General features: G+C 37.9%; 1 protein-coding gene across 11 annotated transcripts in view; it reads left to right on the forward strand.

Annotated features, from left to right (window-relative positions):
• The window catches only part of HERC1 (HECT and RLD domain containing E3 ubiquitin protein ligase family member 1), a 213,318-nt gene that overhangs the window by 159,518 nt on the left and 26,417 nt on the right, over nucleotides 1-27,383 (forward strand). For 8 of the 11 annotated variants that reach the window (XM_010840215.1, XM_010840216.1, XM_010840213.1 and 5 more), the window contains 18 exons: nucleotides 852-1,072; nucleotides 1,993-2,261; nucleotides 3,364-3,416; nucleotides 4,108-4,308; nucleotides 4,927-5,101; nucleotides 8,907-9,177; nucleotides 9,310-9,523; nucleotides 12,255-12,511; nucleotides 13,273-13,400; nucleotides 14,395-14,522; nucleotides 15,283-15,483; nucleotides 16,842-16,972; nucleotides 18,507-18,706; nucleotides 19,109-19,214; nucleotides 21,018-21,164; nucleotides 21,512-21,613; nucleotides 22,679-22,852; nucleotides 24,096-24,389. In XM_010840215.1, the coding sequence (XP_010838517.1) occupies nucleotides 852-1,072; nucleotides 1,993-2,261; nucleotides 3,364-3,416; nucleotides 4,108-4,308; nucleotides 4,927-5,101; nucleotides 8,907-9,177; nucleotides 9,310-9,523; nucleotides 12,255-12,511; nucleotides 13,273-13,400; nucleotides 14,395-14,522; nucleotides 15,283-15,483; nucleotides 16,842-16,972; nucleotides 18,507-18,706; nucleotides 19,109-19,214; nucleotides 21,018-21,164; nucleotides 21,512-21,613; nucleotides 22,679-22,852; nucleotides 24,096-24,389 (3,272 nt within the window). The remainder of the gene's footprint in view (nucleotides 1-851; nucleotides 1,073-1,992; nucleotides 2,262-3,363; nucleotides 3,417-4,107; nucleotides 4,309-4,926; nucleotides 5,102-8,906; nucleotides 9,178-9,309; nucleotides 9,524-12,254; nucleotides 12,512-13,272; nucleotides 13,401-14,394; nucleotides 14,523-15,282; nucleotides 15,484-16,841; nucleotides 16,973-18,506; nucleotides 18,707-19,108; nucleotides 19,215-21,017; nucleotides 21,165-21,511; nucleotides 21,614-22,678; nucleotides 22,853-24,095; nucleotides 24,390-27,383) is intronic. The other 3 variants (XM_010840224.1, XM_010840225.1, XM_010840219.1) reach the window with 2 other exon arrangements.

Raw genomic sequence — 27,383 nt, forward strand, 5'->3', positions numbered from 1 at the left:
ATTACTTTCTATGCATTTATATAATTTTATTTAATTTAAATCACAGCATACATTCATAAATTTGTTTTTAAGTTCCCTCTGGATGCAGAAGGCTATAGTAGTCACTTGCAGATATTGAGAAATTTCATAAATGCTCTCTCTACCCTCAAGAAACATAATTTAAGAAGTGAAGATACATGTTTAAGATATCACAGGTGAGAAGGAACTAGAAAGAGATCTGTGCCAAGTAGGCACTGGTTTTTCTGATGTACTTTGTGGACTTCAGGGCTTCACTACTAGGTAAGGCCCTGGATAAGCAAAAAAGTATTTTTTCGTTACATTAGTAAATATTTTGAGGATTATGTTATTGGCATATGAAATGTAAGTTATAGGGAATATATTTTCCAAACTGAAATCTAGAATATGTTTTTTGTCAAAGCAGAGTTTAATCCTTGAATTCTTAAAACATAAATAATGATTCAGTAGTTTATAGGAACAGTCATTGAGACTGTCCTAGAACATATAGGATGTATATTTAATATATAGTGAAAGGGACTGATTTTAAAAAACTGAAAGGATAATGACAGCCCACATTTACTGAGTGTTCTTCTGTATAACAAACTTTATAAAATATTTTACACGGACTATCTTATTTAAACCTATCAGCAACTGTGCAAGGTATGAATGCTATTATCCCCATTTCACAGAAGAAGAAGCACATGTGATAGGTAAAGTTTTATGTTTATGATCTGGAGTCCAGTAAGTCAGCTGAGATAGGCTCTTACCTGCGTTGTACGGCAGTTAAGAACTGGCGAAATATTCAGAATTATTTTATACATGCAAATAAAATGCCTTTCTTGTTTTGTTCTGAGCGGGGTTATACCGCTCTGTGCAGGCCCACAGGAATCAAAGTCGGAGAGAAGGAATATCTTTGCAACAAGACCCAGGGGCGTTGTATGACTTTAATTTAGATGAGGAATTGGAAATTGATCTTGATGATGAAGCGATGGAAGCTATGTTTGGACAAGACCTGACCAGTGACAATGATATTCTGGGAATGTGGATCCCAGAGGTACTGGATTGGCCTACCTGGGTGTGTGTGACTGCAGCGGGGGCTGCTCTGACTTATTTTCCTGCCCTCCTGTTCATACAGCTTACTAATAACAGCCTTGCCTAGAGTTGTAACACTCTGAAAAGTCTGACATCTCATCCTAAAGTTTGGGGCTCTAACACTTGAGGTTACTTTGATACCTACAAACTAATAAGAAAAAGTCTCTCTTGTTGCTTTCTCTGTGCGATTTTATTGCTTCTCTCCCCAGACTAGATGAATAGAGCCATATTGTGATCATTTGATTCTAATATCAAAGAGATTACAAATAAGCATCAGGTCCCAATCAACTCTGCTGGGTATTTAACATGGCTGCTGTGCTTATCTTGCTGTTGAATGCATGCTCTTCTCCTTCATAGGTTCTATTTAATCACTGCAATGCCTCATTCTAGGAGCCAGTGCCACCTAGATCTTGTAAATACGTCCATCAAAGGGCAGGGTACATGGTGGGTTTGTATGTTTACACTGTTTAGCATTATACTTTTTGTAGCAGGGAAACTGAGAAGTTCACAAGTATAAGTTTTATAGGGAAAATCATATATTAAGTTAATAAGATAAATTAATCTAAATGACTTCTTAGAGATTCAGAAAATAGATACGCATGTTATGATCAGATAAAAGTTTTCATTGGAGGGATTTTAAATCATTGAGATGAGGCAGATTGTTTGTATTAATAATTTTTTTCTCAGTAGTATAGTCAGTTACTTTTATTGTCACTTAGTGTGAGGAAGGGGCAAAGAACACCTTCAGACCATGTGATCTGAATTTTGATTTGTTATAGCTTTGATGAACATCTTGCAAATATTCCAGCATATGTAAACAAGTAGTTTAGTATAAATGATCTACTTACCTCTTAATTATATGTTAATTTGACTAATCATGTGATATGAAATCATTTTGTGCAGCATGTTTGTGAGTCTGAAGACAGGGAAGAAGTGGTGGTGTGTGAGCTGTGTGAATGCAGTGTCGTCAACTTCAATCAGCACATGAAGAGAAATCACCCAGGCTGCGGGCGGAGCGCAAACCGCCAGGGCTATCGCAGCAACGGCTCCTATGTGGATGGCTGGTTCGGTGGTGAATGTGGGAGTGGAAATCCATACTACCTGCTATGTGGCAGCTGCAGGGAAAAGTACTTAGCCCTGAAGACCAAATCCAAGGCAACAAGTTCTGAAAGGTACTTTGAAGTTGTGTAGATATCCAGATGCTCTGACTGAAGTATATAAAAGTATCTCTCATTAAGACATGGGGATTGTAGTTTTCTTCATGTGAAGAATTACCTGAAATGGCAAACCACTCCAGTACCGTTGTCTGGAGAATCCCATGGATGGAGGAGCCTGGTGGGTTACAGTCCACGGGGTTGCACAGAGTCGGACACGACTGAGCGACTTCAATTTCACTTTACTTTTTTCCTTTATAAAGTCCTGTGATTGCTGAATTTAGATACAGGGATGAGGGAAGTGGAAGAATTCAAGTTCCTGCCAGAGGTGGCAGTCTATAGTCTGGGAACAGTGGTATGGTCTCAGGTCCTTCACTGGAGTTTGACTATATTAATCTTAAATTTGTTAACAAATTATGAGTGGGACCTTTGCTTTAACCTTCAGGAGGCTTATGTTCCTCTTTTTCCTTTGTTTTTTTTTCACCATATTTTTGACATCTTGATTAAGATCTTTTTTCTTGATTAAAAAAATAGACTATTTAGATTAAATGAGCTTCCATGAAAATATTACTTCTTTATATTCCTAAATAGCAATTAATAGCTAATGAATAAGGTTTTTGCTCATTAATAAATAAATTGGGGGGAAAAAAAGATTTATGTTGGTCACTCAGAAACCTCCACAGTTATTTGATAAAATAGTCACTGATTTTGTAAACACCTACATACCAGTGGTTTTTATTACATTAGCCCGTAACATGAAGGGACTTCCCAGGTGGCGCCTAGTGGTAAAGAACCCACCTGCCAATGCAGGAGACACAGGAGACCCAGTTTCGATCCCTCAGTTGGGAAGATCCCCTGGAGGAGGAAATGGCAATCCACTCCAGTATTCTTGCCTGGAGAATCCCATGGACAGAGGAGCCTGGTGGGCTACAGTCTATGAGGTTGTAAAGAGTCGGACATGACTGAGCAACTAACACTTTCACTTTCCATAACATGAAACTTACTTTTTTATTTTGTGTTGCTTTATTAATGACCTTTAAAATGTCCTAATGACATAATTTGCGCTTTGGAGTAATAATTGTTTTATATGAAAACACAATGTTCTTTGTGTTTGGTGCAGGTACAAAGGACAAGCTCCAGATCTTATTGGCAAGCAGGACAGTGTGTATGAAGGTAGTTGTTTTGAGAACCTCTTTATTTCACATGTATTTTTGTATATACCTTCTACTTAACATCTGTTACTAAAACTTAACCTTCGTATGTTTCTCTGTATTTACGTACATGTTAACTTAAATTTCCCCCCAAAAGTTCAAGATAGTATGATAGCAATAGCCCTAGTTTTAAAAGTCAAGGGAAAAAGACCTGGGTTCTAATATTTTCCCACAGGATGTTAATTTCTGTGTGGCATGTATATTTTTTCAAAGTAGGTTAAGTATGAAGTATTAATACATTTTGAATTTTCATCCTAATTGTGGAAAGTAAAAACTAAAGAAGTGAGCATCAGTTTATCTGGAGCATTCATTGATTTGGAATAACTCATTTCCTAATGATTGTGGACAGGGTCAGTTACTCTTTGTTGGCCCCATAACAATATTTTTTATTAGTTGAAACCTCCATTACCAACTGTAGCATGGGCTGTTGGTTTAAATGGATTTGCTCTCACTCCCTTTCCCTTAGTCCCACTGTTCCTCCAGAGTGCAGTTTAGTTGGATCACCAGGAGATGGTGCTATATTTTATTTTGTAGGCACTGACTAGGCTTTCAGTCCATCTGCATCTTAGACCTATCTCACAATAACCATTGCCAGCAGGGTTGTGTCGTGTTTATATTTACATACCATCCATTTCTTTCTTTATAAATTCCAGAAGACTGGGACATGTTGGATGTTGATGAAGATGAAAAGCTAACAGGTGAAGAAGAGTTTGAATTACTTGCTGGCCCTCTTGGTTTAAACGACCGCCGCATTGTACCAGAACCAGTTCAGTTCCCTGACAGTGATCCATTAGGAGCATCAGTAGCAATGGTAACAGCAACCAACAGTATGGAAGAGACTCTGATGCAAATAGGTAAACTTGGAATGCTGATTGGCATGGATTTTATAGAGTCTGTATTAATTTGCTTCTTAGAAAAGTAAATAATAAGGCAGAGGTTAATAATAATGAGTTCAATATTTTCTATCCCATCAACTATCTTTAGCCAGGTGTTTAATGTTTTGAAGGTATAATGTAATACTAACTTCTGATTCTTTTGTTTTTATAAAATATTCAAATGATAAAAAGAATTTATAAAATGCAAAGTTGTTTTTTTTTTTAACTTTGTGTTAAGAGAAACCTGGAAACAAAAACTATTTTGTAGTATTTTTTAATTTGGGTGAATATGTACTCAAAGCATATTTTTAAAACTATATTTTTTCTATATGTTAATATCAGTGGAAGTGATACATGAGCAAAAATAAAACCAAAAAATTTAAGAATCATATTTTTCCTATAATAAATTATTGACTTAGAAATATCTGTTTCTCTCAAACCATCTTCTATATAACAGTTTTATGGATGAGCAAAATACATTGATTTGCTTTATTTCCTAGAAGCCTAGAACCTAGCTACCTAGGGAAAATTTTTCAGTAGTTTGGCTATTTTTTTCCTTACCTTCTTGAAAACTGAGCAAAATCTTATGTTTTTCAGGTTGCCATGGCTCTGTAGAAAAGAGTTCCTCTGGGAGAATAACATTGGGTGAACAGGCAGCTGCCTTAGCAAATCCTCATGACCGGGTGGTTGCTTTAAGGAGAGTGACGGCTGCTGCTCAGGTTCTTCTGGCCAGAACCATGGTCATGAGAGCTCTGTCTCTTCTCTCAGTCAGGTAAGTGTTATTTTGTGTCAAAAAATGCTAAGTTAGCTTCTTGTACATATTGGACAGGAAGGAGTCTGGTATTGTTTGGGAAGAAGAAATAGAAGTTTGAGAAACTTGAATAACTACTGTTGAATGAAAGAAATTAGACAATAGTCATCATTATTATTCATTCATTCATTCAGTCAGTCAGTCAGTTGTTCAATTAATGTTTGGGTCTTTTTAGGCAGAAAATATAGCCGTTATAACAACTGAGTAAACTGCGAGCATTTGATTATCTGAAATGGGAAACTAAGACCATTGATCCATTTGGTGTAGGGTAAAACTAGAAGGTTGAGTGAATTTTTCTGCAGAGTTTACCAACTGTATAGCTAAGTCAGCCTGTGTATTGTGGAGGCCCCTGCTGTGTTCATACTGTGGAGTGTAATGTTAAAAAAGGGAAGAGAACCAAGAATACTTAAAAGACATCCATTTAAGAAATGATCAAGTAGGGATATTTAACAGTAAATCAGTGAAGACTGAAGGACCCTGAAAGAAACTGAAAATTTAGATGAGACTATTTGATGTTGGCTCAAGAATATAGACAGTTTGGTCTATGGAAAACGAACTTCAGAAACTAACTCATACATGTAGATTAACATTTGATTTATAATTTAATTTATGACAGTGCTTACATTGCAGAGCAACGAGGAAAGGGTAATCTTTTCAGTAACTTGGGCTAGGTCATAGTTTATTCACTTCAGCAAAAAAGTGAGTCTTGGCTCCAACCTCAAACTGTATAAAAGCCAGTATTTTCAAGTGATCACACCATCGTGATTATCTTGGTCATGAAGATATTTTTGTACAGTTCTTCTGTGTATTCTTGTCATCTCTTCTTAATATCTTCTGCTTCTGTTAGGTCCATACCATTTCTGTCCTTTATCGAGCCCATCTTTGGATGAAATGTTCCTTTGGTATCTCTGACTTTCTTGAAGAGATCGCTAGTCTTTCCCATTCTGTTGTTTTCCTCTATTTCTTTGCATTGATCGCTGAAGAATGCTTTCTTACCTCTTCTTGCTATTCTTTGGAACTCTGCATTCAGATGTTTATCTCTTTCCTTTTCTCCTTTGCTTTTCGCTTCTCTTCTTTTCACAGCTATTTGTAAGGCCTCCGCAGACAGCCATTTTGCTTTTTTGCATTTCTTTTCCACGGGGATGGTCTTGATCCCTGTCTCCTGTACAACGTCACGAACCTCATTCCATAGTTCATCAGGCACTCTTATCTATCAGATCTAGGCCCTTAAATCTATTTCTCACTTCCACTGTATAATCATAAGGGATTTGATTTAGGTCATACCAGAATGGTCTGGTGGTTTTCCCTACTTTCTTCAGTTTAAGTCTGAATTTGGCAATAAGGAGTTCATGGTCTGAGCCACAGTCAGCTCCTGGTCTTGGTTTTGCTGACTGTTACAGAGCTTCTCCATCTTTGGCTGCAAAGCATATAATCAATCTGATTTCGGTGTTGTTGGAAGAGGGTGTTTGTTATGACCAGTGCATTTTCTTGGCAAAGCTCTATTAGTCTTTGCCCTGCTTTATTCCATATTCCAAGGCCAAATTTGCCTGTTACTCCAGGTGTTTCTTGACTTTCTACTTTCGCATTCCAGTCCCCTGTAATGAAAAGGACATCTTTTTTGGGTGTTAGTTCTAAAAGGTCTTGTAGGTCTTCATAGAACCATTCAACTTCAGCTTCTTCAGCGTTACTGGTTGGGGCATAGACTTGGATTACTGTGATATTGAATGGTTTGCTTTGGAAACGAACAGAGATCATTCTGTCGTTTTTGCGATTGCATCCAAGTACTGCATTTCGGACTCATTTTGACCATGATGGCTACTCCATTTCTTCTGAGGGATTCCTGCCCACAGTAGTAGATATAATGGTCATCTGAGTTAAATTCACCCATTCCAGTCCATTTCAGTTCGCTGATTCCTAGAATGTCGACATTAACTCTTGCCATCTCTTGTTTGACCACTTCCAATTTGCCTTGATTCACAGACCTGACATTCCAGGTTCCTATGCAATATTGCTCCTTACAGCATCGGACCTTACTTCTATCACCAGTCACATCCACAGCTGGGTATTGTTTTCGCTTTGGCTCCATCCCTTCATTCTTTCTGGAGTTATTTCTCCACTGATCTCCAGTAACATATTGGGCACCTACTGACCTGGGGAGTTTCTCTTTTAGTATCCTATCATTTTGCCTTTTCATACTGTTCATGGGGTTCTCAAGGCAAGAAATATCAATAACCTCAGATATGCAGATGACACCACCCTTATGGCAGAAAGTGAAGAGGAACTCAAAAGCCTCTTGATGAAAGTGAAAGTGGAGAGTGAAAAAGTTGGCTTAAAGCTCAACATTCAGAAAACGAAGATCATGGCATCTGGTCCCATCACTTCATGGGAAATAGATGGGGAAACAGTGGAAACAGTGTCAGACTTTATTTTTCTGGGCTCCAAAATCACTGCAAATGGTGACTGCAGCCATGAAATTAAAAGACGCTTACTCCTTGGAAGGAAAGTTATGACCAACCTAGATAGCATATTCAAAAGCAGAGACATTACTTGGCCAACAAAGGTTCGTCTAGTCAAGGCTATGGTTTTTCCTGTGGTCATGTATGGATGTGAGAGTTGGACTGTGAAGAAAGCTAAGCGCCGAAGAGTTGATGCTTTTGAACTGTGGTGTTGGAGAATACTCCTGAGAGTCCCTTGGACTGCAAGGAGATCCAACCAGTCCATTCTGAAGGAGATCAGCCCTGGGATTTCTTTGGAAGGAATGATGCTAAAGCTGAAACTCCAGTACTTTGGCCACCTCATGCGAAGAGTTGACTCATTGGAAAAGACTCTGATGCTGGGAGGGATTGGGGGCAGGAGGAGAAGGGGCCGACAGAGGATGAGATGGCTGGATGGCATCACTAACTCGACGGACGTGAGTCTCAGTGAACTCCGGGAGTTGGTGATGGACAGGGAGGCCTGGCGTGCTGCAATTCATGGGGTCGCAAAGAGTCAGACACGACTGAGCGACTGATCTGATCTGATCTGATGTATTAATACATTGTTCTTCTAGGCATAATGCTGTTGCACCCTTAACAGACTACAGTATAATGTAAGCATGACTTTTATATGCACTGGAAAACAAAAAAAATTTGGCCTTCTAAATTGCAGTATTCATTTTATTGTCGTGGCCTGGAACTGAACCCACATCTGCTGTGGGTGAAAATGAATAACTGCTGCTAATACTGCAACAGCATGGATGAATCTTACAAGCATAATATTGAATAAAAGAAGCCAGACATAAGAGAATACACACTTTATTATCCTATCTGTATGAAGTTCAAAAACAAGCAAAACTGATTTATGGCCTTAACCATCAGAATAGTAGTTATTTTAGAGGGCCTGGACGTTGAGAAGGGCCCAAGTCGTCTTCTAGGGTGTAGGTAGTGTTCTGTTTCTTGATCTGGAAGGTGGTTACCTAGGTTTGTTCAGTTTGTGAAAATTCACGGTTTATGAACATTCCTCTAAATTATACTTTGATAATTCAGATATACTTCAAGTGTATGTCGATATTTATTAAAACAAAAGTTTCAGTAACAGTTTCCAGGTTTTTATTTTTGGACATCTGTTACAATACATACATGCATACATACAGTAGGACATGTATGACTAGGATGGTGCACCTTGCCTTTTATTTTGGTTGTTGGTGCTATGGATTGTATGTGGGGCTCCAGATGGTCACTTAAGTCTGTTTTCTTTATGTATCTAAAGTGTGTTCTTTTTCTGGCAGTGGTTCCAGTTGTAGCCTGGCTGCTGGTCTCGAATCTCTGGGGCTTACCGATATCCGGACTTTGGTTCGACTCATGTGCTTGGCTGCAGCAGGGAGAGCGGGCCTCTCCACCAGTCCTTCTGCCGTGGCAAGCGCTTCAGAACGCTCACGAGGCGGGCACAGCAAGGCCAACAAGCCCATTTCCTGCCTGGCCTATCTGAGCACAGCAGTGGGATGTCTAGCATCAAACACTCCTAGTGCTGCAAAGCTCCTGGTGCAGTTATGTACACAGGTAGGGTAGTAGTTTTCAGTGCTTTTCTTATTGTATAGCTTTTTCCAACCAATTCTTAAAGAAACTTGTGAAGTAAAAAGCTTCTTTTCCAAAATTAAAAATTAAATGTATTTGTTCTGATTGCCTCTTCAGAACTTGATTTCTGCTGCCACAGGTGTAAATCTAACCACAGTTGATGATCCAATTCAGCGAAAGTTTCTACCTAGCTTTCTCCGAGGAATTGCTGAAGAGAATAAGCTTGTAACCTCCCCAAATTTTGTTGTAACTCAGGCTCTTGTGGCATTACTAGCAGACAAAGGGGCCAAACTGAGACCTAATTATGATAAGTCAGAAGTTGAAAAGAAAGGTAAGTTTCATATGATTTAAATATACAGTCTTTTAATCAATGTTTTTAAAAATGTTTCTTCATTGTTATATGTGATGAATTATATAACAACATATACCATAGAAGTGACAGATTCAGGAATTAGATCTGATAGAAAAGAGTGCCTGAAGAACTGTGGTTGGAGGTTTGTGACATTGTACAGGAGACAGTACATCCCCAAAAAAAAGAAATGCAAAAAAGCAAAATGGTTGTCTGAGAAGGCCTTACAAATAGCTGAGAAAAGAAGAGAAGCAAAAGGCAAAGGAGAAAAGGAAAGATATACCCATCTGAATGCAGAGTTCCAACAAATAGCAAGGAGAGATAAGAAAGCCTTCCTCAGTAATCAATGCAAAGAAATAGAGGAAAACAATAGAACTGGAAAGACTAGTGATCTCTTCAAGAAAATTAGAGATACCAAGGGAACATTTCACGCAAAGATGGGAACAATAAAAGACAGAAATGGTATGGACCTGTCAGAAACAGAAGATGCTACGAAGAGGTGGAAAGAATACACAGAAGAACTATACAAAAAAGGTCTTCATGACGCAGATAACCTTGATGGTGTGATCACTCACCTAGAGCCAGACATCCTGGAATTCGAAGTCAAATGGGCCTTAGGAAGCACCACTATGACAAAGCTATGGAGGTGATGGAATTACAGTTGAGCTATTTCAAATCCTAAGAGATGATGCTGTGAAAGTGCTGCACTTAATATGCCAGCAAATTTGGAAAACTCAGCAGTGGCCGCAGAACTGGAAAAGATCAGTTTTCATTCCAATCCCAAAGAATGGCCATGCCAAAGAATATTCAGACTACTGCACAGTTGCACTCATGTCACACACTAGCAAAGTAATGCTCAAAATTCTCCAAGCGAGGCTTCAGCAGTACATGAACTGTGAACTTCCAGATGTTCAAGCTATATTTAGAAAAGCCAGTGATCAAATTGCCAGCATTCATTGGATCATAAAAAAAGCAAGAGAGTTCCAGAAAAACATCTGCTTTATTGACTATGCCAAAGCCTTTGACTGTGTGGATCACAATAAACTGTGGAAAATTCTTAAAAGAGATGAGAATACCAGACCACCTTACCTGCCACCTGTGAAACCTGTATGCAGATCAAGAAGCAGCAGTTAGAACTGAACATGGAACAACATACTGGTTCCAAATTGGGAAAGGAGTACGTCAAGGCTGTATATTGTCACCCTGCTTATTTAACTTATATGCAGAGTACTTCATGTGAAATGCTGGGCTGGATGAAGCACAAGCTGGAATCAAGATTGATGGGAGAAATATTAATAACCTCAGATATGCAGATGATACCACACTTATGGAAGAAAGAGCCTAAAGAGCCTCTTGATGAAAGTGAAAGTGGAGAGTGAAAAAGCTGGCTTAAACGTCAAGATTCGAAAAATGAAGATCATGGCATCTGGTCCCACCACTTCATGGTAAATAGATGGGAAAACAGTGGAAACAGTGACAGACTTTATTTTCTTGGGCTCCAAAATCACTGTAGATGGTGATTGCAGCCATGAAATTAAAAGATGCTTTCTCCTTGGAAGAAAAGCTATGACAAATCTAGACAGCATGTTAAAAAGTAGAGACGTTACTTTGCCAACAAAGGTCCATCTAGTCAAAGCTATGATTTTTTCATAAGTCATGTATGGATGTGAGTGTTGGACCATAAAGAAGGCTGAGCACTGAAGAATTGATGCTTTTGAACTGTGGCATTGGAGAAGACTCTTGAGAGTCCCTTGGAAAGCAAGGAGATCAAACCAGTCAATCGTAAAGGATATGAGTCCTGAATATTCATTGGAATGACTGATGCTGAAGCTGAAACTCCCAATACTTTGGCCACCTGATGCAAAGAGCTGTCTCACTAGAAAAGACCTTGCTATTGGGAAAGATTGAAGGCAGGAGAAGGGAACGACATAGGATGAGATGATTGGATGGCATCACTGACTCAATGGACGTGAGTTTGAGCAAGCTCTGGGAGATGAAGGACAGGGAAGCCTGGCATGCTGCAGTCCATGGGGTTGCCAAGAGTTGGACATGACTGAGCACCTGAGCAATGTGTAGTTAAGTTAGATCATAAGAAAAGTGCCTGGATACGTTTTCATTGTGCATGGAAATAAATACTAGAAAATATACCAAATTTGTCTTTTTTAATTAGATTATTTTATTCGATTATGGTTTGAGTAACCATAGATAATAATCACGGTAGGTTTCTGTAATATAATTTATATAAAGTAATGCTGTTTTTCTCTTTGTCTTAAAACGATATACTTGAAGGGACTACTTAAATACACTATGTACCCTTCTCTTCACCATTTGGCCAAGAGAGATGGTCTTTTGGATCTATCAAGGCAGTCCCTTGATTGGCTATTAAGATCACTTTTGAGCAGCAGAAGCCAAACTCTTAAATTTCTAGGACATGCTTGCTCTGCCCTGGTCTTAAACTGATGTCTGCTGTATTCTCAGTCTATGTATCCTTAGAGCAAAGACTGTTGATTAATGTATATAAATGTATATTTGCAGTGAATCGGATTTATTATGGAATTTTATGTGAGATAAATGCTTTATAACTTGTATGCATATCTTAGTGAAATGACTACTTGAGAAAGTGCTAATTCTTAAAAGATGGGTTAACCCGTTTTTGTTTGTTCACCAGCACCAGCTCTCACCCAGGCATCATTTCATTGTTTTGTCTAAGCAGGTTTAACTGCCCAATTGTATGCCCATCCTCCCTGTGACCCTTCTGCTGCAGGCCCTCTGGAGCTGGCTAACGCCCTGGCAGCCTGCTGCCTCTCCTCGAGGCTGTCCTCGCAGCACAGGCAGTGGGCTGCTCAGCAGCTCGTGCGCACTCTTGCCGCACATGACCGCGACAACCAGACTGCTCCACAGACGCTTGCTGATATGGGAGGAGATCTCAGAAAATGCTCCTTTATCAAGTTGGAGGCGCATCAGAACAGAGTGTGTATTTTAAGCCCCAAGTGTGTTGATCACCTTATGTAAGATAAAATAGTTTCTGCTGTTCTCCAGGAGCTTAAAGTTTAGATCATGGGGTGTGTATATGTGTGTCTCTCTTTCTCTGTTTCTCTCTCTCTCTTACTCACGTACATGTGTGTGCTAAATTATCAGTATTTGCTAGTTACCGACTCTCCTTTCTCTACATGTGTATGTTGCATGCTGTATAATCTGATACAAATGGGAACATCAGATGGGGAATGAGAAGAAAACCAAAGGAATAACCTCACGAAAGATAAGAGCTTATATATGCAAGAGGAGAAGAAGTTGACCCTACTGTTTTAATCTAACCCACTAGGCCCCTGAGCAGTGACAAGGGAACTTTAGGAAATGAAGACTGACCTCTACTTTCCCAATTTAAAAATCATTTTTTAGTCTTATAATTTGTTTTATAGAACATATTGAATACTTCTATTTTGTTGGATTAAAAAACATTTTTTAATTAAACAAACATGTTTAATTAAGATTGTAACAAGTCTTAAGATAATTCAAATGAGTTTGGGCATAGTATTTTAAAGGTATATCTCATATAGGTGTATATTTACAAGCCAATTAGAAAGAATTAGACCATGCATACTGTTTTATAACATGGATACTTTTACAATTTCATGGTAGATTTAATTTTCATTTGATAGAACTCTTTCAAATTACAGAATCATTTGAGTTAAAACTTGCTCACATATTGCTGGACTTTTTATCTTTACTAGGTAATGACTTGTGTTTGGTGTAATAAAAAAGGACTGTTGGCTACAAGTGGCAATGATGGCACCATCCGGGTTTGGAATGTCACCAAGAAGCAGTATTCACTGCAACAGACCTGTGTGTTCAACAGATTGTGAGTAATGGCGTTAGCTCCCTTGGGTAACATTTAAAAATAGGAGAATCCTAAACATGCTTCATCTTGGTTGTGTTAGTATAATCAAATTGTCACTAAAGTTTTTTACAATTTTTTATTTCAGAACAGTTTCCAATGTGTTGTTTTGGTTTTTTGCAAGATAGTATTTAATTAATTAATTAATTTTTGGCTGCACTGGGTCTTCATTGCTGGGCATGGGCTTTCTCTAGTTGTGGTGAGTAGCGGGTACACTCTAGTTGCAGTGCACGAGCTTCTCATTGGGTGACTTCTCTCGTTGCGGAGCACAGGCTCTAGGCACAGGGGCTTCAGTAGTTGCGTTGCACAAACTTAGTTGCCTCTCAGCATGTAGAATCTTCCCAGACCAGGGATCGAATCCCTGTCCCCTGCATTGGCAGATGGTCTCTCAACCACTGGACCACCAAGTCCTGCTAGATAGTAACTTAGAAGATAAAAATATTAACTGTCAATATCTGGACTTACTCAGAATTAAATCAGGGTCTACTCTGCTAACATGTTCAATTCTACAAAACAATAGGCTTATTTTCCATCATTCTTCAAGGATTATTTAGGAATTAAGAGTAATGATATTTCTTCTATAGCACAGTGTAGTATTTTTTCTATTTTTATAGCTAAATATAAAACTTCCCTAGCTATTAGGCAAGCAAGAATCAGTGTGCCCTGAGCAATAATCATATGTATAAACCATGCAGAATCAGAATATCTTTGTTGACAAATTATGTAGTACATTAAATGATGAATTGTCTAAGTAATACTCTTTTGTAATTCTACAATTTTCACATTATGAGAAACACTAGCAATTATGTGATTGTCAAATACTACTGGCCAAGCTTTTGAAATGTAAGAATCTCTGTTTATGTACTATGGTCTATATAAAACCCTTATTTTAAGATTTAGGATTTAGTTTCCTTTTGGATGATGGATTAGAATTCCATACTTACCTGTTGTATTCTAGAGAAGGTGATGCTGAGGAAAGCCTAGGATCACCCAGTGATCCAAGTTTCTCACCTGTTTCCTGGAGTATCAGTGGCAAATACCTAGCTGGGGCTTTGGAAAAGATGGTGAATATCTGGCAAGTTAATGGTAAGAGGCACATAAATACTAGTAAACTACTGAAGGTACTCTTTCTCTTAGCCTTCTAAGTTCAAACATTGGCTTCCCTTCACCTTGAATCTCACAATCTGTTTACCAACTGTGGAAATCTATGCATAGTATGATTTAAATTAAAGAAATAGTGTTCATTTCCTGACTTTCATTTCTAAGAGTTTCAATTAACCTGGTAATTGTAAACTAAAAATTCCTTTTATGTACCATTCAGCATTCAGCCTAGGATTAGAGAAGTAGCAATCACTACATTTCCAGCTATGTGTTCTTTTGAATCAGTTGAAATATTTCTGTTAATTTTGTCTCTTCCACAGGTACAAACTCTTGTTGATTTTTAATATATCTCTGGAAAATAAAAATTATTATTGTAATCTTTGGCTTACCAGTATTTTTGTTTGCTTTTGCTTAATTGAGAAATTGCTAGCCTTAACTATAGATGAATTTCATATGTTAATTTGGTTTTCAGTAATTATTAGGAAAATTAAGTGGCATTTGTATACTGACATTTCCTTTATTCTTTCTCGTATAAAAGCTATCTCTTTTTGCTATTAATAGTTACAGAAAAACTCGATTTGATAATCAAATGTAGTATATAAATGAAGGATCCAGCCTTGCAGTCTTATTCATTAGTAGGCTATTATGAAATTGGGAACTGCTTTGAGCGTGTTAAATAGTACTTCTTTTTGTTATTGCTCTTAAGAATTAAATGACAACTAGTTAACATTTTTTCCTTCTCTAGGAGGAAAAGGGTTAGTAGATATTCAGCCTCATTGGGTATCTGCTCTGGCTTGGCCAGAAGAGGGTCCATCTACAGCCTGGTCAGGAGAGTCTCCAGAATTGTTGTTGGTGGGACGGATGGATGGATCTCTAGGACTGATTGAAGTTGTTGATGTATCCACCATGCACCGTCGAGAACTGGAGCATTGCTATCGAAAGGATGGTAAATGATTAGACTTGTATCTGGTTGAGAAAGTGTTCCCTCTAATCAAATAGATATACTCTTTCAGCAAATGCTGAGTAAATAAAAAATTTTGGTTTTGTTTTCTAAATTGCCCAGTTGGTATTTCATTTTAGTTAGCTGCTAAGTTGAAAGATAGTTCTCTATCAACTCCTACCACACATTACTGCCAAAATAAGACCTAAATTACTATTTATCTTTTGTGTAAGTGTCTGAACACTTATAATGCTCTTGAGGTCTCTCTACAAAGTTGAGAATGTCCAAGAGGAAAAAAGATAATAACCATTGATGGAGATGAAATTGTTAACAAATGTGTGAAATTAAGGAAATGAGGAAGGAGGAGGAGGAGAGGGATGTTCCTGATTTGAGAGTCATACTAGGAAGCCTTTCACTTATTTTCTCACTCTCTTCATTTTGGATGGCTCGGCATCATACTGAACAGTTCTGTTAGATGATTTGGGGGAGTAGGATATCTCACAGATCCTAGGCCCAGCTTCTGTGGGCCTTTTAACAGAACAGAACAGGTTTTTTGGTTTGTTTTTTTTGTTGTTGTTGTTGTTTTTTTAGATTTTTAAAATAGATAATACCATCATATGGTTCAAAAATTTTAGTTTAAAAAGATACAGTGGGAAATTCCCTGGCAGTCCAGTGGTGAGGACTCTGTACTTCCACTGCAGGGGACACAGATTTGATCCCTGTTCAAAGAACTAAGATCCCACATGCCACAAGGCATGGCAAAAAAAGAAATAAAAAGGTTTACAATGCAAAGCCTTTCTCACATTTACTCAACTCCCATGTCCCCATTGTACTCCCACAGAAACTGTTTTTTACTTCTTTTGTAGCCTTCTGGTATTACATATACTAAAACAAATATGGATATAGATTGTTAGAATATAACATGTTTGATAGATTATGCAAACACACAGAATAGGCAATATTAAGCAAAAGAAAGGGTAGGTAATTTTTTACCTAAGAGTTGGATTATTTCACTTGTTAGTTTCATGGTAGATTCTGGTCCAAAAGGAGAGAGCCTAAAATGACTTAAAATCAGCAAGGGAATTCAATTTTTGTTTCTCTTTTTCAAAAACCACTTGAAAAGAATGAAAGATTAAAAATGAGATACTCCTTATCACTTACAAATAACACCTTTAAAGTGGGTTGCATGAAATCCCTGCTCTAAGCCTACATTTTGTCTAAATGCATTGAAGAGATGTTTGTAAACTTACTTCCAGTAGTTGTAGTGGTATATATTTGTTGCAAAGTCTATTTTAAAGTGAGACAATGACAAATAAGTCTCTCATTTTCTTTTTAAAATTTTTATTTTGTTTTTATCATGTTAGTGTCTGTAACTTGCATTGCTTGGTTCAGTGAAGACAGACCATTTGCAGTGGGATATTTTGATGGAAAATTGTTACTGGGAACAAAGGAACCACTTGAGAAAGGAGGCATTGTTCTAATTGATGCACATAAGGTAAAGCATCTTTACCAAATTATTACTTTTTCTTATTTTATACTGTAGTATTGCTTGATACTAGTTTCTCAAAAAATGTTTTTTACCTCAGTCACTTGTGATTTAATATTCTGTTGTTATACAAAGTTTTTGGACCATGTGTATAAATGGAGAAGTCTGTGTAAGAAAGCCGTTGAGGTAAGAGATAAAACCGCAACAGTGATATAGGATACCTTGGTCAGAGTACCTCCCAGTAATGCTAGAAATTCCATTTATGAAGAATGATTCCGTTACCTTAAACAGAAGTTACCAATTCAGAAGCTTATGGGGCCACTAGTTAAGTAACATAAATTCATGAAGCCAGTTGGAACGTTGGAACGTGTGAAGGAGGGTAAAATAGTCAGAGGAATAGAGCCTATTATACAGAGTGAAGTAAGTCAGAAAGAGAAAAACAAATATTGTGTACTAGCACATGTATATGGAATCTAGAAAGATGGTACTAATGAACTTACTTGCCAAGCGGTAGTGGAGACACTAGACATTGAGCACAGACTTATCAACACAGCTGGTGGGAGAGGAAGGAGAGGGTGGGATGGATGGAGAGAGTAATATGGAAACGTACATTACCATATGTAAAATAAATAGCCAATGGGAATTTGCTGATAAGACTCAGGGAACTCAAACAGGGCTCGGGAACAAACTAGAGCGGTGGGATGGCAAGGGAGATGGGAGGGATGTTCAAGTGGGAGGGGCCATGGGTAAACCTATGGCCAATTCATGTTGATGTTTGGTAGAAACCAATACAATATTGTGAAAAATTATCCTTCAATTAAAAGCAATTATCCTTCAATTAAAAATAAATTTAAAAAAAATCAGAAGAACCCAGTGAAGACAACCGTATAAACATAAAACATGTCCCAGATTCTCATAGTATTAGCTATTTTTGGTGTAAGAGATTCTTCTTTTAAAAAAAAAAGCCTCTTCTTTTTCATATTTTGATAATCAGTAGTTAATAAAAATAACTTTAAAAATGATGATGAAAGATAACATATTCCTTCTGAATTAGAATTTCATAATTCATTCATCAAGTAACATTTATTGGGCTTTGACTGCAGCAAATATATATAATGCAGCAAATATATATATTTATATATATATAAATGATGAGTTAGTTAGTGGTTGGAAATAATGTAATAGTATCTGATTTGCATAAAATGTCCATTTCAAAATAATTGAGTGATAGAAGTATGAAGAAGTGAAGTGAAGTGAAGTCGCTCAGTTGTGTCTGACTCTTTACGACCCTGTGGACTGTAGCCTACCAGGCTCCTCAATCCATGGAATTCTCCAAGCAAGAAGACTGGAGTGGGTTGCCATTTCCTTCTCCAGGGGATCTTCCCAACCCAGGGATCGAATATGGGACTCCCTCATTACAGGCAGATGCTTTACCATCTGAGCCACCAGGGAAGTGACAGAAGTATAGGTCATAAATTACTAAGTTTTAAGTGTTTGTAAAGTAAGCATTACTATGATATTTTTCTCCCTCTACCATTTTAAGGATACTCTTACTAGTATGAAGTGGGACCCAACAGGTCATATTCTTATGACATGTGCCAAAGAAGAAAATGTGAAACTCTGGGGACCAATTTCAGGGTGCTGGCGCTGTCTACATTCACTCTGCCATCCATCTATTGTAAATGGCATTGCTTGGTGCAGCCTTCCAGGAAAAGGATCCAAGTTGCATTTACTGATGGCCACGTATGTTATAAATTTGTGTGTGTGTGTGTCTTAATCTTTATATTAGTGTAGCCTGTTACTGGGATTTTAAGTGTGGCTTCTCAAGAATTTTAAACTGTTTATTACCAGTTATTCTTAAAATATATAATACCATAAGATTACTGTAGAGAAATAAAGAACAGTTTTCCAATGTGAAGCTTTGGCTATGCAATCCAAAGATATGCCATCTCCTTTATCCCATGTAATATTGGTAAAAACATGGGTCCTACTTGTATTTCTTGTGAAATTATAGCATACCTACCACAAATAAATTTTTTAAATATATTGTAGTAGTTCTATCAGGTCTTAATTGATTGCTGTTTGAAAATATTTTTACTTCTATATATTGACATGTTTTGGTTTTATGTGATCAAATTTTTCAAGTGGCTGTCAGAGTGGCTTAGTATGTGTTTGGCGTATTCCCCAAGATACCACACAGACCAGTGTGACTAGTTCAGAAGGATGGTGGGACCAGGAATCAAGTTGCCAGGTAAGTGTTCTAGTGTTTTTTCAAGACTTTATTTGAAACCTTAGATAGTATATGTTATCAAGTAGTCCTCCTACTTGGTATCTCAAATGTCAAGAATATTTAGGGAAATGTGAATAATTGTCATACTTTGTATGCTTTTTGAATTAGCTTTATTTATTTTTTTTGTAAGTCAGAGATACCATAATTACTTGTTAAGGGGAGATACTCAGTAAATATCAATTGTTGATCATTTATGGTATATAATTGACACTACCAGTAGGTGAGTCCCAAGTTAAAGGTTTTTGGTACAGTGAAGTAGGAACACCACAGGAGCACTCCTATCCAAAGTATCTTCTACTGAAACCAGAATTCCATCTATAGAACCATTCCTTTACATTAAACAGAGGTTAAAAATTAGAGTAGACAGGAAATTTCCTGGTGGCCCAGTGGTTAGGACTTGGCACTTTCACTGCTGTAGCCCCAGGATCAGTCCATGGTCAGGGAACTAAGATGCCAAAATGCATGATGTGGCCGAAAATGAAAATTACAGTAGATGCTCACAGAGCAGTCTGGGTAAATAACGTAAATTCACAAAGCTGGGAATTGGAAGGTATGGAGAAGGTAAAACACTCCCCACCACACACACTCTCTATCTCGGAGAATGTAAAATACTCCACACACACACACCCCGCCACCCACCCCAGGAGTGCATATGCTTCATACATACATACATGCACACACCCAGGGGTGCACAGCTTCATATAAAGGGCATAACTGCCACAAGCTGATTGCCACCCTCTAGAAATGAGATCCTATTGTTACCGGATTGTCTAGTTTTTTTGATAGAAACCAAAAATTCAGTGTTTTAAGTAAAATTTCCCAATACTAAACATTGGCATCTGACTCGAAAATTCCTTAAAACCCTGGGTGGCCAGTTGAATTATATCCCTGAGTTTCCAGTTTGCAGCTTCTGTTGCTTTCTTTTTTGTTTATGATACAAATACTCCTAGAGGAAATACATTATGTCATTTTTGGGTAAATGAGTATATCTGGTATTATACTGTCTAATAACTAAAAGGAAAAGGGAGCTTGAAGACAGAAAGAGGTGAGGAGAGTGGATAGCTCACTACTAGGAAGAAAATACCACAGGAGCAGAGGTAAGAGCACTTGAGATAAATCTGGTTTGCCCTCTCTGCTAAAAAGTAGCCCTTTGGACAGGCCTTAGCTATCTCATTGCTAAAACCTGCAGAGCAAACATGAGATTAAGTTGAGATTAAATACCATGTGACAGACAGAACCATAACAGAAAAAGGAACCTGTTTGTATGGCACCAGCATGTGCAATTCACAAATGTTAGAGGCAAAAAATGAAAATTACATAAAGCGAAATTTTAAAATTAAAACACTCATTAAAAAGTAGAAGTGGACTTCCCTGGTGGTCCAGTGGTTAAGACTGCACTTCGATTGCAGGGGATGGGGCTTGATCCTTGGTCAGGGAACTAAGATCCCACGTGTTTGTGGCAGTGCCCCCCTGCCCCCGCAAAAGGTAAAAGTTAGAATTTTTCCTATTTCTGAGGGATAATTGAAACAAATGTAGTCTGTTTGAAGAGTAGGGAACTAGATTACAAGTACAAAAACAGAAAAAAGATGCAATAGCATCAGTGAAGGAGAGCCAGGTTTGTATCTTATTATTTTCCGTCAGGCTGACCCTTATGAGAAAGTTGTCCTTCCCTCTTCCCAACTTTATACTGAAATATAAAATTTCCAAGAATGAATTATAAATTGTTTTAATTTCAATGTTTGTTAAAAATAAAATTAATTGCAGGATGGATATAGGAAATCAGTTGGAGCCAAGTGTGTTTATCAGTTGCGAGGACACATCACCCCTGTACGGACCGTTGCCTTTAGTTCTGATGGGTTGGCCCTGGTGTCTGGTGGATTAGGTGGCCTTATGAACATTTGGTCTTTAAGGGTAAGAGTATAGATGTTATTTTCATCTTCAGAAATGTTTTTATGTTAATTTACATACATTAAAAGTTAACCCAACCAATCTTAGGAGTATTTTGTGTAATAATATCTTGAATATTGAAGAAACCCTTTTCAGAATTCTCTGCCCTTTAATTTTTCTTAGTGATGTATTTTTAAAGTTCTTCTAAAAAGGTCCTAGAGAATTGGATAGTAATATGCAGTTTGACATTGCCGAATTTAGCTAAATGTAGGTTTTAGAATAAGTTTTTGTGAATGTGAAGTATACATTTAAAATGTAAGTAATGGCTAACCAGTTAAGGAGTGTGTATTGATCAATACATTTCATTTTAGGATGGCTCTGTCTTGCAAACTGTTGTGATTGGCTCTGGAGCTATTCAGACCACAGTATGGATTCCAGATGTTGGGGTGGCTGCTTGCTCAAATAGATCAAAGGTAATTTTATAATTAAATCAAATCATAAGTTGTTAACCTCTAAGGTATCTTTGAAATCGTAGTCCAAGGATCCCACTTTAAGAGGAGAAAACTGATATCCAGAGGGATTATTACTTGCCCAAGATAATGCAACTATCTAGTGGCAGAAGGAAAACTAGAACCTAGTACTCTTCTATACACTGTACTTTGGGGAAAATGCTTAATTATTGAATGACTTTCCACTGGAAGTTATAAAGAGAACTTTTTACTTTCTGCCATGATTTTTGAAATAGGACTAAATTATCTTAAAATAATTTTCCCTAAAAAGACGGACCACCTCATAAACCTTTCACTCAAGTATTCAGAATAGATCTTGGCTTTCAAATTTAATGTTCTAGTAAAAAATACTAGCCCTCTTCTGTGAAATAATTTTGTGATGACATTATCTCTTACAGTCCATGGGGTTGCAAAGAGTCGGACATGACTAAGTGACTTCACTTTCACTTCATATCTTACAATATTGCTTTTCATACCCCTAATGAGTAGTGCCAATATCCTGCTTTGGTTTACATTTTATGTGGTTAAGTAATATTAAAATAGAGCTATAAACCTGCATGAACAGTCCTACTAGATGTAAAATATAGAATCGGACCATAGATAGTAGTGGCCTGCATAGAATAAACCATAGAGCCATAGGGCAGTGCTGCTTCTCCTGTAGATGTGTGTCAGTCAGCAGAGTACTGCTTCCTCTAGTATCCCTTTGATCATGTCAGACTGTTGAAATATCCTGGATGATTTTCCTATAAGTCCTATGAAATAGCAAATAATTAATGTCTCTTTAAGAAGAATCAGCTAATTCAAGGTAGTTCACAAATTTTATAGTTATTTCTTATTCACTTTTTTTTACCTTAGACAAAATTTAGGATGTTTTGAAGTTCCTAGGCATTAAAAGTATAGCATAAAATGTCTAAAAGGCAAAAGTATTTAATGCAGTTATTGGAAGGAATTTCTCATATATAAATGGTGGTGGAATTGCCTCTCTTTTATTTAAACAAATATCATGTGGCATGGTTTCTTTTTCATCAGGATGTTTTGGTCGTGAATTGTACAGCAGAATGGACTGCTGCCAATCATGTTTTAGCAACCTGTAGGACAGCACTGAAACAACAAGGTATTCTGGGATTAAACATGGCTCCCTGCATGAGAGCATTTCTGGAGCGGCTACCCATGATGCTTCAGGAGCAGTATGCATATGAAAAGGTAACTGATTTACAGTCACTCTTGCAGATATACAGATGACTGGTGCTTTGGAATTTGAACTGTAGCTTTGAATTTATCCCTTAAAAGTATGAGATCTGAGTAAAATAAGTGGGGCTATTTGGGCAGAAGCAAATGAAAAAAAGTCATGCCTAAAATTGTTCAGTAATCCTAAACCTGCTTTTACTTTATTTTAGTGGGAGTAAAATTTTTAAATAACCCTCAGATTTGTATAGTGCTTCTGTCATTCTTTTTCAGATTATTTGTTCATTCAAAACCTCTTTAAACCCCCTGTACTTCAGAGTACATCATCTTCCCTTTTCTAACCCAAATATCTATTTCTGTGTGGCTTTGCTATCCCAAAGTTGGGAGGTGGAGTGGATATGGGCATCAGAGTAAATATCCTGTCCACTTATCAGGTGAATATTTGTGGAAAGTTTAGTGGAAGAGCTAAGGTTGAACTAAATAAGTAGGGTCATTAAATACTAGAATGGGAAATATGGAGTTTGGACTTTGTGCCCAGGTCATGATCCTGTGTAACCTGTCTTCCAGCCCTCAGTAGTCACAGCATGCTGCTCTGAAGCAAAGTTCTTTGGGGTTTTTTCCTTTTTGTTTGTTTGTTTGTGGCTGTGCTACACTGATCAGCTGTTACCATACCCAGTTAATTTCAATGAGGTTTGCCCAGGTTTTCTTTTCTGAATCACTCAGTCACTCACAAAGTTGCTCTAGTACATCTAGGGAGGACAGTGGAAGAAGTCTGTCTTTGGTGGCTACCAGGGTTCTTTTGGTAAAGGAGGAATGTGAGAAGGTGCAGGTCTCCATGGTTCAATTTTCTGCCCTTTTTTTGCTATTGTGAACTAACAACAAAAAACTGTAAAACTGTAATGAAAATATGCTGAATGCAGTGTAGTGTCTTGGATTGACTCTTGGAGCAGAAAAGGAACATAGTGGGAAGCACCATCAAGTTTTGTGGTTTAGTTATTATTGTAACCAATGTTAATTTCTTAGTTTTCATTAATGTACCATGGTTATATAAGATGTTAACATTAGAGGTGATTGGGGTTTTATAGGAATTCTCTGCACTAATCTCTATAACTCTCTATGTGCCTAAAATTATTTCAAAGTAAAAAGCTTAAAAAAGAACCAGTAAAGTTACAATATGACTACAGGCTTTCAGAATGCAGTAGGCTAATTTATAATATTTGGCAGAGGCCCTTCAGCATCGTATCCCTGCCTTTTCTTTTAGCCTCATGTGGTTTGTGGAGACCAGCTTGTTCACAGCCCCTATATGCAGTGTCTGGCTTCCCTTGCTGTGGGACTTCATCTGGATCAGCTGCTGTGTAATCCGCCAGTGCCCCCACACCACCAGCACTGCCTCCCTGACCCTGCATCCTGGAATCCAAATGAGTGGGCCTGGTTAGAGTGCTTTTCCACCACCATAAAAGCTGCTGAAGCCCTGACAAATGGAGCACAGTTTCCAGAATCTTTTACTGTTCCAGATCTAGAGCCTGTTCCAGAGGATGAACTTGTACTCCTAATGGTAAGTGTCGTATGAGCTACTACTATATGTAACTGAGATTGTGTTATATGGATGTTTAACAAATAGCAGACAAACAGTAAGTATTTGCTGGCTTGAATAGAGCAAGAAGCACACCCTTAGATAAACTCAAAATATTTTGCTTTCAGATAGTCACATTCAGTCTGATAAAAGGTTTCTATGGTGACAGGGATTGATTATGAGAATTGTGGCGCTTGTATAAACTTGCTAGTTTTCAAAAACATCATCCCATATTTTCTCATTTTCTTGTTCTTAGGTACCTTGTTAGTATACATATATATTTGTAAATATATTTTAGCATCTTTTCCTGGCCATCTTTTTAGATTTATTCCATATATAGATTCTAAATTATTTAGCACTTGAAACATGTTTAATAGAATCTGAGAAGGCATTTTAGTTGTCATTTCTTTGTGATTGTATTTGAGAGTGTCTAGACACTAAACTGTGATAGAGATAAAATGCCTGGGTAGATAGTGCAGGCCAGCAGTTGATCTAACAACCCCCTTACCTAATTAAGATTTATATAAACAAACATTTGAATATATTAATATATATACAATGTAAAACATTGTATTGTTCATATATTCAAATATATATTCACATATTTGAATATATTCATTTATTGAATATTTATTTGTGGATAAATAAACTTACCAATTCATTTATTAAATATATTCATATATTCAAAAATATGTGAATTGAAGAAAATGAGCAAACTCCGGGAGATGGTAAAGGACAAGGAAGCCTGGCGTGCTGCAGTCCTTGGGGTCGCAAAGAGTAGGACACGACTAAGTCACTAAACATGGAGAAGGAAATGGCAACCCACTCCAGTGTTCTTGCCTGGAGAATCCCAGGGACGGCAGAGCCTGGTGGGCTGCTGTCTCTGGGGTCGCACAGAGTCGGACACAACTGAAGCGACTTAGCAGCAGCAGCAGCAGCAAGTGACTAAACAACAAGAACAATCTAAATATAGATTATTTTAGTCAGGAAGTATTCTCCTGAGCTCATTTCTCTCAAGTATGTCATATGTAGATGAGGAAACTGAAGCCTAGAAAGATGAAGTGACTTGCCCACAACTGTTCGAGTTCACAGGGGTGATGGCTCCTGCAAATGACCTTGTACCTGTGGGTGCTCAGAAGTGATTAGCTTTGAATCTCCAATATGTTAGTGATAGTTGATGGTAAAGGATTTTATCAGCTCAGTGTAGTTCAATCACTCAGTCATATCCGACTCTTTGTGACCCCATGATACGCAGCACGCCAGGCCTCCCTGTCCATCACCAACTCCCGGAGTTTACCCAAACTCATACCATCAAGTCAGTGATGCCATCCAGCCATCTCATCCTCTGTCGGCCCCTTCTCCTCCTGCCCTCAATCTTTCCCAGCGTCAGGGTCTTTTCCAATGAGTCAGCTCTTGGCATTAAGTGGCCAAAGTATTGGAGTTTCAGCTTCAACATCAGTCCTTCCAATGAACACCCAGGACTGATCTCCTTTAGGAAGGACTGGTTGGATCTTCTTGCAGTCCAAGGGACTCTCAAGAGTCTTCTCAAGAGTCCTCTCTCAAGACTCTCAAAGAGTCTTCTTTGAACTTCTCCACAGTTCAAAAGCATCAGTTCTTCAGTGCTCAGCTTTCTTTATAGTCCAACTCTCACATCCATACATGACTACTGGAAAAACCATAGCCTTGACTAAATGGATCTTTGTTGACAAAGTAATGTCTCTGCTTTTTAATATGCTGTCTAGGTTGGTCATAAGTTTTCTTCCAAGGAGTAAGCATCTTTTAATTTCATGGCTGCAGTCACTATCTGCAGTGATTTTGGAGCCCAGAAAAATAAAGCCAGCCACTGTTTCCACTGTTTCCCCATCTATTTGCCATGAAGTGATGGGTCTGGATGCCATGATCTTAATTTTCTGAATGTTGAGCTTTAAGCCAACTTTTTCACCCCCTACTTTGACTTTCATCAAGAGGCTCTTTAGTTCTTCTTCATTTTCTGCCATAAGGGTGGTGTCATCTGCATATCTGACGTTACTGATATTTCTCCCGGCAATCTTGATTCCAGCTTGTGCTTCCTCCAGCCCAGCATTTCTCATGTATAAGTTAAATAAGCAGGGTGACTTTATACAGCCTTGACGTACTCCTTTTCCTATTTGGAACCAGTCTGTTGTTCCATGTCCAGTTCTAACTGTTGCTTCCTGACCTGCATACAGATTTCTCAGGAGGCAGATCAGGTGGTCTGGTATTCCCATGTCTTTAAGAATTTTCCACAATTTATTGTGATCCACACAGTCAAAGGCTTTGGCATAGTCAATAAAGCAGAAACAGATTTTTTTCTGGAACTCTTGCTTTTTCGATAATCCAGCAGATGTTGGCAGTTTGATCTCTGGTTCCTCTGCCTTTTCTAAAACCAGCTTGAACATCTGGAGGTTCACAGCTCACATATTTCTGAAGCCTGGCTTGGAGAATTTTGAGCATTACTTTACTAGCGTGTGAGATGAGTGCAATTGTGTGGTAGTTTGAGCATTCCTTGGCATTGCCTCTCTTTGCAATTGGAATGAAAACTGACCGTTTCCAGTCCAGTGACCACTGCTGAGTTTTCCAAATTTGCTGACATATTGGGTGCAGGACTTTCACAGCATCATCTTTTAGGATTTGAAATAGCTCAACTGGAATTCCATCACCTCCACTAGCTTTGTTGGTAGTGATACTTCCTAAGGCCCACTTGACTTCACATTCCAGGATGTCTGGCTCTAGGTCAGTGATCACACCATCGTGATTATCTGGGTCATGAAGATCTTTTTTGTACAATTCTGTGTATTCTTGCCACCTCTTCTTCATATCTTCTGCTTCTGTTAGGTCCATACCATTTTTGTCCTTTATTGAGCCCATCTTTGCATGAAATGTTCCCTTGGTATCTCTAATTTTCTTGAAGAGATCTCTAGTCTTTCCCATTCTGTTGTTTTCCTCTATTTCCTTGCA

Source organism: Bison bison, unplaced genomic scaffold (genome assembly GCF_000754665.1).
Source record: "Bison bison bison isolate TAMUID 2011002044 unplaced genomic scaffold, Bison_UMD1.0 scf7180017864142, whole genome shotgun sequence".
Taxonomy (NCBI): Eukaryota; Metazoa; Chordata; class Mammalia; order Artiodactyla; family Bovidae; genus Bison; species Bison bison.